Source organism: Metopolophium dirhodum, chromosome 1, assembly GCF_019925205.1.
Source record: "Metopolophium dirhodum isolate CAU chromosome 1, ASM1992520v1, whole genome shotgun sequence".
NCBI classification, from domain to species: Eukaryota; Metazoa; Arthropoda; class Insecta; order Hemiptera; family Aphididae; genus Metopolophium; species Metopolophium dirhodum.
In genome coordinates, this window is record NC_083560.1 from 148224128 (window position 1) to 148236528 (window position 12401).

At 36.0% G+C, this 12401-nt stretch overlaps 2 protein-coding genes across 2 annotated transcripts; both read right to left on the reverse strand.

The window, feature by feature from the left end:
- Positions 1 to 1442: 1442 nt before the first annotated feature.
- On the reverse strand, positions 1443 to 2039 carry LOC132933314 (52 kDa repressor of the inhibitor of the protein kinase-like). Its single transcript, XM_060999619.1, has one exon. The coding sequence runs from the start codon at positions 2037 to 2039 to the stop codon at positions 1443 to 1445; it is 597 nt and encodes a 198-aa protein (XP_060855602.1).
- Positions 2040 to 5442: 3403 nt separating this feature from the next.
- LOC132933315 (uncharacterized) lies at positions 5443 to 10611 on the reverse strand. Its single transcript, XM_060999620.1, has one exon. It carries the CDS (start codon positions 10609 to 10611, stop codon positions 5443 to 5445), a length of 5169 nt encoding a protein of 1722 aa, XP_060855603.1.
- Positions 10612 to 12401: the final 1790 nt, after the last annotated feature.

Here is a 12401-nt window from a genome sequence, read left to right on the forward strand (position 1 = left end):
TTTTTCGTCAGAATGCTTACATTTGCAATCTTATTTACTGAATAGAAATATCGATATTGACATCGATATTTTAACTCCAATCACACTGTGTCAGTATTTGAGAGAAAAATCTTTACATATTGAAATATTTCCAAATGTTGACACTGCATTAAGAATTTTCATAAGTGTACCAGTATCCAATTGTACTACCGAGAGATCGTTTTCATGTCTCAAACGTGTAAAAAACTACTTAAGGTCCACTCAAAATGATGAGAAGTTAAACAGCTTAGCATTATTCTCTATAGAAAATGAAGTGTTAAAAGAATTGAATTGCGAGGATTTAATTGACGCATTTGCCAAAACCAAATGTCGACGTAAACCGATCGTTTAATAAATAATTTATTATGTAAGATATTTAGAATGTATACAAACATTTTGTAATTCCTTTTTTTTTCTAATATTTTTCAACTTTAATTATTATGTTTTTGTATTTAAAATATAATTAAAATTTGTTTTACATACCTACCTAATTAAATTTTATTTTGCCATAATTAAGGGCGGCAATTTTCCGCAGGCCTACAAGCAGTAAATATATAAATACGCCTCTGGTTAGGATGTTTATGCACTAAAAAACAGTTAAATATGCATGAAAATTTGAAAAATATGCATAAAAAAATAAAGATGTGAAAAAAATGCAGTATAAATATATATGTAGAGATAAATTAAATTATTAATAAAAAATCAACAAATTGTGTCAGTAAAAAAAAATAAATTTGCAAAATCATAAACATCCTATCCTTGTTTTATAAACATACATTTTTTTCTTTATAAGCCTTTTCTTGAACTTTTAATGTTACCTAATAACAGTGCCGTGCCTAGCATAATCAGCGCCCGGGGCGAAGAATAATTTCTAGCGCCCCCACCTCCTCTAAAAATATTTTTATACTTGTAAAAACATTAGGGAAGAGCCGGAGATAGAATTGTCAGATTTACCTTATTTTTCACATTAAACATTTTTGTCGACATGTAAATTGTACAAACACATCTAAAGATGATATGTAAACAAGGAGAGAGCCTTTTTTGAATATATTTTGTGAATAATATTGACAAATGCAATAGTATTAATAATTATTATACATTTTATTTGAACTCAGAAATTCACCAAATCTGTATAATATATAATATAATAGTTATAAATTATAAGTATGAAATAGTATAAACATGTTATTAAAATAGGTGATAATGTTTGAAGTAAATAGTATTTAAGTTAATATGTTAATCAAAATAAAAAATCGCATCACTGAGTTAATTATTTTTATTTAGGTTACAAGTATTAAAAATGTATATTATCTTAATTCTTAATTTAATATTACTAAACTTTTGAATGGATTTATAGTAAATAGTCTTAATAAAATACTATAATAATTAAGTTTTTAAAATATAATAAGTACTTGACTAGATTTTCATAAACTTATTTTTCGAGATTTGATCGATGCAAAATTTTCAATAACATCATCAAAATTGATAGTTTGTGTTATTTTATTTTCTATTGACAGTATAGCAAGATTCGATAATCTTTCTTGAGTCATGGTTGAACGGAGATATGTTTTGATTAATTTAAGTTTACTGAATGATCTTTCCCCAGATGCAACAGTTACAGGAAAAGTAAGTAATAGTCTGTAAGCGATAACTAAATTTGGATACACTGAGCTTAGTTCATATGTTTTTATGCCATTTAATATATCTAAATAAGTTGCCATTTTTAAATTAGGTATAATCGCTTCTCCTTGATACTTAAAACATTCAATTTCATTCAGTAATTCACTATTCAGGTCTGAACTATATTTTAAAACTAGATTAGCAGCGTGTTTTTTAAGATCTTCAATCGACAACGTATTAAGATGGAACCCAGAAAGAAATTCAAAATCGTTAGCAATGTTCGACAATGCTTCAAAACGCCAAGATATTTGTGAAATTAAAGTGTCCATAACTTGGTTGTACTCCAATTTAAGTTCCTGTTGTATAGTAAATGTTGAATCAGATGCTTGTTCACCACTCATTTTCTTAATTTTTTTTGGCCTTTTAGATTTAAATATTGTTGAAATTTCAGCTTCATTACATACATTATTTGCTAAAATATTAATATTTTCTGATCCCTCATTTCGCATTTCTTCCAAAGCATTTTTTAAGCCCATCACAATTTTTGATGCATTAGAAATAGAAATATTTGATTTTTGCAAGGTAATATTAACTTTATATACTTGATTTAAAATTGAGTCCCACATAACCAAAAGATAAACAAACTCAACATTAATTAAACCAAGTAGACTTTGAGCACCGGGGACTCCATCCCCAAATTCTGAATTTTCAGATATGTGTTGTAATGCTTGTATAACATATTTCAACTGAGTAAGTAATGAATGTACAGCATTATACTTCGATTCCCAACGTGTATCACTATGAGATTTCAATGTACATTTTAAAAACTGAGATACTATGTTCCAACGAGCAGTCGAACTAGAAAAAAAATTAAATATACTTTGTACTGTTCCGAAAAAAGTTACCATTATGACTGAAACTCGAGATGCATGGGCTCCAACCAAATTTAGATTATGCGCAGTACAAGGACAAAATTATGCATGTTTATTTATTTCCTGTAATCGAGATTGGACACCTTTAATTTTTCCAGCCATGTTGGCACCATTGTCATAACCTTGACCGCGACAATTTTTAAATTCTAATCCATCTTCGGAAAGTTTTTTTAAAATTTCTTCAGCTAACCCTTGGCCTGTTTTTTTAGTTGTAGTTATAAAATCGATAAAACTTTCCTCAATTGTATATTTATCATTGGATTCAACTACATAACGAACAATTTGAGTCATTTGTTCTTTATGTGAAATGTCGGGCGTTGAATCAAAAATTATAGAATAATATTTAGCTTCTTTGATATTAGAAATTATTTTTTCTCTGACAGAATTACCAAGTAAGCAAATGAACTCATTTTGAACTTTGTTAGATAAATAAGTAGTTCTTCTATTGGAATTTGATAAATGTTGCGCAATAATAGGGTTGTAACTACTTATTAGTTCAATCGAGTTTAAAAAAATGCCACAATTAGACTTATTAATATCATTACTGGAACCTCTAAGAGCCAAATTATTAACACAACAAAAACGAACACAATCAAGGATAATTTTTAAAATTTGTTTCCACCTTTCTTTTTCATTTAAAATTTCTTTTTGTAATTCTTTATCGATTGTTTTTCCTTCTCTTAAACGTTTTTCAAAACGTTTCCATGTAAAAACATTAGATTTATGATCAAATGTATTTTCGTGGCCAGGAATTCTCGGACTAAGTTTTCTCCAATCATTAAATCCAGTTTTAGTGTCTGTAATAAATGCTTTTCTCATTTTTTGTGAAGGAAATAGCATATAGGGAAAACAATAAATGGATTTTGTAACATCACTATACATTAACCAATTTCGTTCAATTTTATCTCCATTCGGGAGGGTTTTAAAAAACCAATCTGCTGAAAATTTTCTTTGTTCAAAATTTTCTGAATAAGAAAAATCTGAATTTTTACCTTGTTTAGGTCCGTGTTCTATTAGAAGTGTTCTAATTTTATCATTGATGAAAGGCCAAGAAGACGGATCATTGAAATGTAATGGTTTTTGCACAATATTTTCCAAATTATTATCCGAGGAAGTGGAGGGTATTGAATTTATGAAATCTGAAACGACCGAAACATTATCTTTATTTGTTGATGTCTGTTTAGACAAATCATTTCCTACATTAATAGAAAAGTCTACATGATCTTTCTGATCCTGAGAGTCTTCAGGGTGTAGAGAATTAATAAGTGGTAAATCATTGGATAATTCCGTCCTACTAGTATTATCTTCTAATGATTTCGACAAAAATAATTTCATTTGCTTAGACAACTTATCATTATCTTCCAATTTTCGTTTTTGAATTTTTCTATTCGTGGCACCAGATTTTTTTGGGGGGCCCATTTTAGTCTAAAATATATTAATTGTTCATTATTTTTTATAAATCTATCAAACTTAGTATCTGGGTGAGTCGGGGGTGTATGTATTAAAATTAACACATTTTAAATTTTGCTTTTAATAAAATATTTTTATTTAAAGCAATTCTTAAAAATTAATTACTCTTTTAAGAAAAATACTGTGAAACAAGACAATTTAAGGCTCTTGCACCGGAGCAAAAAAGAAAAACGAACAAAATACAAACGAATATTATAGTGTATAGGCTAATTTTATTCGTTATACGGGTTACGGAAAAGGCACATATTATATTAATTAAATTAATTAGGGCGGACGGAGGTAACCTGACTCAGGTACACGCGTCAAAATTTACAAATTATAATAATTCAATTAATACCTACACGCAAAAAAAAAAATACCACAATACTTACTTAAGTTTTAATTTTGTAGTTATAACTAAATTATTTGCTTTTTTGGTTCAATATGAAACTAAATTTAATTTCAAAACTATTTTGAACTAAAACTAAACAAAACTTATAACTAAAACAGCATGTCATTAGATATCTGATTATTATTATTATCTGAATAAATATGTTATACAATTATAACTGTATATGAATATGAGTATCTATAACTGTTTTATATACAGGGTTGTGGTTCAGTACCACGAATAGGTTAGGATGTCACAATGACAAGTATAAAATTTATTAATATGTCTTAATGACAAAGTTGATAATTTATTTTTCTATGTCTTAATGACAATTACATTGATATAACATATTAGGTTTAATAATAAACATGATTTTTAAATTACAATAAAATAAAAAATAAAATACGGACTAACGCACTATGCCTGAGTAAAAGGCCGCGACGACGAACGCACTGACGGGGAATCACGGGGGGTCAAGTCGGACTGGTAAACAGTCGGAACAATGCCGGAATAGCTCCAACTATTGCCCCAATGACTGTGGGCGGCCGATCCAATGCCGGAATTTCTCCAACTATTCGATCACTGGCCGCACCACAACCGTCCGACGAGGTTCCGTCAAAGCTGGGGGAGTCCGTTTACCAGCAAAGCGTAAGTCTGCCCGGGTGGGTCTTACTACAATGCTGGTAAGGGAATGGTTGTTCGTTCGTCGTTCGCACAGCCTTTTATATGTGCGTTGTCGGCGATAACACTGCTCCGGTCCCGTGTTCTGTGACAGACTTGAACAGGTAGGTGCCGTGTTCTGTGACAGAATTGAACCGGAATAGTGTAATCGCCGAAAGTTGCGAATAATAATAATGGTAAAATATGGATATACGATAAGATACGATATTAACAATATTAATAACAATCGTAATAATTAAAATAATAATAATAATAGTATCAATTAAAAATAATAATAGTAATAATAATAATATAGATAAGGTGAGTACAATTTGGCGTAAACATCCTGCCCACCTTAAATGCGTTCAGCGTTTAACAGGTTGGAAGTGGACAGAGTTTCACGATTGGTCTCTTGATGATTCCGGTGCTGGTTTGGACGGTAGCAACTCGAACAATCCCATCTTGGCCGGGGTGCACCTGGAGAATCCGACCAAGTTTCCATAGAAGTGGAGGTGTTGGTTCTCGTATTAGGACCAAGGTATTGGTTTTCAAGTTGTCACTATGGTTTGTCCATTTGCTGCGTCTTTGGAGAGTTTGCAAATACTCGTTTTGCCATCGTTTCCAGAAGTGGACTTGGAGGTCCTTAATTAGTCTCCAACGTTGAAAATGAGATAGAGGGATTTTCTCTAAATTAGGTTCGACAGTGGCTGTACTGGACATAAGAGTGAGAAAGTGACTTGGAGTAAGGGCCTCAAATTCGGATGGATCAGAACTTAGGGCACCCAGTGGACGTGAGTTTAAAGTAGCTTCAATGCGACTCAGCAATGTGCTCAATTCTTCGTATGTTAGTCGTTGCAACCCAAGGGTTCTGTATAACAGTGTTTTGACTGATTTGACCCCAGCCTCCCATAATCCTCCAAAATGTGGTGCGGAAGGGGGGTTAAAATGCCAACTGATATTCCGAGCCGTTAGATATGCCTGACACTGATTCTGATACTCCTTGGAATGGGTGAATTGATCGACGGGCTGTAATAGGTTAGCCGCCCCCTTGAAATTTGTTCCGCAGTCACTGTGTATTTGTTCAATCGGTCCGCGTCTGGAGATGAAACGACAAAACGCCATCAGAAAGGTTTCGGATGACAAATCTGAGGCCACTTCCAAATGTAATGCCTTGGTTGTCATACACACAAATAAACAGATGTATACTTGACTGGGCACCGTTCGACGTGTTGTAGAGGACTTTAAAATGATTGGGCCGGCATAGTCTACGCCTGTTGTCATAAATGGTTTTATCTGTTGCAGACGATATTTGGGCATGTCACCCATAAAAGGCTGTGGATTGCGTGGGCGCGTCTTGTAGCAAGCAATACAGAGTCTTAATCGGGATCTAATGACTTGGCGACCAGATATTATCCAATACTGTTGTGCAATTATTGTTTGCAGAGTAGTGGCACCGGGATGTTTGTGTTCTTTATGAAAATCATCAATGAGTAGGTTCGTTAGTCGGTGGGAACGTGGCAGAAGTATTGGATGCTTCTGTGCATATGGAATCGGTGCATGATTTAGACGACCACCAACACGTATTATTCCGTGATCATCTCGAAACGGACTGAGTTTTCGTAATTTGCTAGTGTTTGCATAGGAGTAATTACCTGTTTTGTCAAACTCATCCGAAAATGATTGCCCTTGTACTGTTCGAATGATCCGTTGCAAGGCATCTACTTGTTCATGAGGAGACAACCTTATGGTTATTGGTTTAGATTTGGTAAAGATTCTTGAACAGTATGCGACAACATGTATGATTGTAGCGAGTGATGAATATTTATTTAATAGATCTTCGATGACAGTCTGATGTAGTGTGACTACTAGAGTAGTTTTACGTTCTTCCGAATTTGTCGTATCAGGATCGTTGTTGATAACTGTTGGTGGCCATGTATTATGGTCTTGATAGAGAAATCTGGGACCAGACCACCAGAGTGGATGATGAAGAACCTCAGATGGATAGAGCCCCCTTGAGGCACAGTCAGCAGGGTTGTCATTTGTGGGAACATAACGCCATATAGATGGTGGTGTAAGTTCCTGTAGTTGACTTGTACGATTGGCGACGAATGTTGCCCAACGATGAGGCGATGATTTTATCCAAGACAGAGCGGTGGTTGAGTCAGTCCACGCGTGCATTGTAGTGATGGATATAATTGAAGCGAAAATGTGATGGACTGAATGCAACAATTTTGCAGCAAGTAGCGTTCCGCAAAGTTCCAACCGTGGAATGGTGACGTGTTTAAGTGGAGCTACCTTTGATTTTGCTGTGATGAGGTGACACTGAATCGTGGAACCACTAATACAACGCAGATACACGACTGCAGCATAACCCTTTTCTGAGCTATCGGAAAATGTATGTAACTCATATGTTGGATGCCCATCTATCGTGATTCGACGAGGAATAGTTAATGTTTGTATGCTTTTAAGCTCCTGTTGATATCGCTTCCAAATCGTTAGTATTTGTTCCGGGACGAGATCGTCCCAACCAATTCCAGACGTCCATAGTAATTGCATTACATATTTGGCCAGGAAGGTGACGGGTGCTAAGAAACCCAATGGGTCGAAGATACGTGCCATATCTGATAAGACCGAACGTTTTGTTGTTGTGAGGCTTGGACTATGATAGTGGTACGAAAAGTAGTCCTGTGTAGGGTTCCAATGCATGCCGAGGATCTTGAGTATTGCTTGCCCTTCGTCATCAAATAGTACAGCGGGATCCATAGAGCATTCAGTAGCGGGTACTGCTTGTAAGATGCTGGGTAGATTACTAGCCCACTTCCTTAGTTGGAACTTCCCCTGAGCACACAGAGCTATCACCTGTTGTTGGCAGAACAGGGTATCCTCTTCTGACTGAGCTCCTGTAAGAATGTCGTCAACAAACATGTCATTCTTCAGCACTTTAGCAGCAATTGGAAACCTTGACTCTTCTATTGTCGCCAGATATTGCATCGTGCGTAGTGCTTGGTGTGGAGCACAAGAGGTGCCATATGTAACCGTACATAGGCGATATTCTTGAATTGGTGAGTCTGGTTCAAAACGCCAAAGTATGCGTAAATAGTCTCGATCGGTTGCATGAATTTGGATTTGTCGGTACATTTGTTTGATATCCGCAGTGAATAAAAACTTGTGTACTCGAGCTCGAATCAGAATGTTGGTAATTTCTTGCTGTAACTTCTGTCCAGTGTACACGCTGGAATTTAATGACTGTCCAGAAGTAGTTCGAGATGAGGCGTCAAAAACTACCCGAAGCTTTGTAGTTTGACTTTCCGGACGCAGGATACAATGATGTGGTATATAATAGCAATAAGGAGTGATTTTATTGCTCTCGGGAACTACTTCCATGTGTTTACTTTCCAAGTAGTCTTGCATGAAATCTGAGTATTTTTTGCCCAAGGTTGGATCTTGAGCCATACGCCTTTCGAGAGCATGAAATCTTCTGAGCGCTCCACCTTTGGAGTCACCTAGTATTGGACGTAAATGTTTAAATGGCAAGGCAACACTAAACCGTCCCGAGGGTAGACGTTTGATTGAAGATGTAAAGATGGTCTCCGCCTGAATTTCATCAGGACTTAGATGTTTTACCTTTGGGAGTTCCTCCATCTCCCAAAACTTTGTTAGCGTTTTTTCTAATGTCGTATTCGTGGTTACTAACAATGAGGTCATTTGGTTGCTGGATGTTGGTGATATTGGACCCATCAAGATCCATCCAAATATCGTTCCGAAAGCGGTCGGTTGTAATGGTTGTCCTGCAATGCGAGTACCAGTCAGTATGGTTGGTGCGACATCTGCCCCGAGTAAGATGTCAACTGGGCCGGGAGTGTGAAATGTTGGGTCAGCTAAATCCAAGTTGTTTACGTGTGACCATGAAGTAGATGAATAACTAGACTGCGGTGTTGCATCAGTAATTTTACTGACAATGAAGACGTCGAGTGGGATGCAAGGCTCAGTTTTCCCTACTGGTGCCAGCTTGATCGATGATATGCCAGACACTGCATTAATTGATGCCCCTGAGAAAGTGTTCACTCTGGCAGAACAGCGGCGTTGAACTAATGACAGTCGATCGGCACATTTTTTGGTAATGAAGCTCACTTGGGATCCTGTATCCAACAGTGCTCGAAAAGTGTAGGTTTCCTTATGGATTGACGAGATATTGACGAGTAAGGTTGATAATAGAATGGATTGTGGTCGTGGATGTACCGCTACCATTGAAATTGGTGAAACAACATCATTTGTTGATGTCTTTTGTTCTGGAAAATGAAGCAATGAATGATGACGTTTACGGCAGGATTTACACGAGCTTTTCGAAGGACATGCTGCAGATGAATGACCGGAGCCCAAACAATTTATGCAAAGATCTAACGTCTTTGTTATTTTGAATCGTTCAGTGGGAGGTTCCTTGAGGAAAACTGAACATTGACGTATTGAATGGACCGTTTTGCATAGCGCACATTTAGTAATGGGCGTCTGTGGAGCTGTTGTAGTTAGAACTTTGGCAACGGGACGATGGCGAGCTTTAGTATTAGAGTTTTTAAATGAAGTTGGTGGTGCCTCATTCGTTGACGTCGAGCTAGACGGGTGGACTTCTGCCGATCGGATGTGAGTGTGTAAAAAATCCACAAATTCGCTGACCTGGGGCGAATAGTTTTCTCCTACCCGTAACTCCCAGCGAGAACGTAACTCATAATCGAGGTGTTGTTCGAATATGTGCACCAGAATTGGCCCCCACTGACGAGTGATAAAATTCAGGTTGTCCAACGCAGCTGTATGTTCTTGAATGATGTTAATCACGTGTTTAATTGATGCGGCGTTGGCAAATGTAACCTTTTGAGGTGCTAAAAGTGCATCCAAATGGATACGTGCCAAATCACGTTTGTTCCCGTACCGACTTCGTAGGATTTTCCACGCACTTTGGTAATTGGCTGAGGTCAACGATAGATGCGATACCAGAGAGAGTGCTTCTCCTTCTAAAGATGTCTTTAAATATTCAAATTTTTCAACGTCCTGGAGTTCTGGAGTATGCGACAAAATTGAATTAAACAGATCTTCAAAGCCTTGGTACTCTTTTAGACTTCCGGAGAAGGTGGGGAATTTCCGTTTCGGTAGTTGATAGATCGACGAGTTTCCAAATTGAGTTGTCTGGTTTTGTGAAATTTCATGTTCTTTAGTTAATGGAATCGTATGTAAGTGAGCCATAGCAATAAGATCGTAATATAGTTGGTCAAATGAATCGCTCAGGGAAGTGCTGCATGTATTGTCAGTGACGTCGATAGGCGATGTCTTTGATCCTACTGCTGTCTCCATAACTTGGATATCTTGATCAACATTGGCACGTAGATCATTTACTTCTAAGAGCATGGTTTCGACCTTTGCCCGTTTGCTTGTACTGGTTTGGTCTGCGAGATATTCATTGGTTGCCTGTGTGAACCTCGTAATGCGGCCGAGTGCTCGAACCACTCGAGCTTTGGCGTCGAGGTATTTTATAGACTCTGGCATGACCATCTTGATGTGAGTTTATGGTAGACTTATGATAAGGTCTAGGTTTGTTTTGTTTAATCCGGTTCGAAGGACCAATGTTTTATATACAGGGTTGTGGTTCAGTACCACGAATAGGTTAGGATGTCACAATGACAAGTATAAAATTTATTAATATGTCTTAATGACAAAGTTGATAATTTATTTTTCTATGTCTTAATGACAATTACATTGATATAACATATTAGGTTTAATAATAAACATGATTTTTAAATTACAATAAAATAAAAAATAAAATACGGACTAACGCACTATGCCTGAGTAAAAGGCCGCGACGACGAACGCACTGACGGGGAATCACGGGGGGTCAAGTCGGACTGGTAAACAGTCGGAACAATGCCGGAATAGCTCCAACTATTGCCCCAATGACTGTGGGCGGCCGATCCAATGCCGGAATTTCTCCAACTATTCGATCACTGGCCGCACCACAACCGTCCGACGAGGTTCCGTCAAAGCTGGGGGAGTCCGTTTACCAGCAAAGCGTAAGTCTGCCCGGGTGGGTCTTACTACAATGCTGGTAAGGGAATGGTTGTTCGTTCGTCGTTCGCACAGCCTTTTATATGTGCGTTGTCGGCGATAACACTGCTCCGGTCCCGTGTTCTGTGACAGACTTGAACAGGTAGGTGCCGTGTTCTGTGACAGAATTGAACCGGAATAGTGTAATCGCCGAAAGTTGCGAATAATAATAATGGTAAAATATGGATATACGATAAGATACGATATTAACAATATTAATAACAATCGTAATAATTAAAATAATAATAATAATAGTATCAATTAAAAATAATAATAGTAATAATAATAATATAGATAAGGTGAGTACAATTTGGCGTAAACAATAACATTTGTTGTTTTGAGTGATTTCATTGTAAATTCATTGTAAAAATTATAACAGTTAAAAAGCAAAATTGGTTTTAGTCATAAGTAAAATTATATCAAATAATTCAATATCATGGACACCTATTGAGTATCATACTAAACCGGTGTCATTTATTTACAAATTTTTATTTGTTCAATTAAACGAAAAGTAACTTACCTTTGAGGCTTTAATGAATAATTGTTTCCTAATGAAAAATATGCACTATGACGTGAACACTGTACGTCTGAACACTAGATATAATGGGTTCAAAATAAAATCGTACAACTCCTTCCAGTCGTTGTTATATGTCGCAGTCTATGTTATTATTGTTATTAAATTAATTTTATCAAGTAACAATAATAATAATATAGTTGTTATCGACGACGGCGATCAGCGACGTCGTCATTTCGGGGAAAAGATAAATACTAACGCTAAAAATAAAAACACTATATTTGTCAACCAGTAGGCAATCAAGGCAATGCTAATTATGTCGAGATAGTGGTGTTCGACGAGAAAAAAAATGAATTAATATTGAGTATTTTAGTTATATTACTTAGATTATAAAAATGCATTTGGCGCCCCGGTGGTCAATAGCACCCGGTGCACGCGCACCTCTTGCACCCCTCTAGGCACGGCCCTGCCTAATAATATGTTATTGATAGTAAATTGTATATCATGTAATTATTTTTTTATTATTTATTCTGCTATAGTTATTTACAATTTCTTCAGCAAGTGACTTATTTACTGTTTGAAGGCGTATCACATCTTCAGCATAATAATTACTTTCAACATTTTTTTTTTTTAAATGTTTGTCTAACGTATGGTATTGCTGTAAATTTGTGTATATACATAAGTGTCTTATTATTATTTTCAGAAAAAAAATAAAATTAAAAAAAAA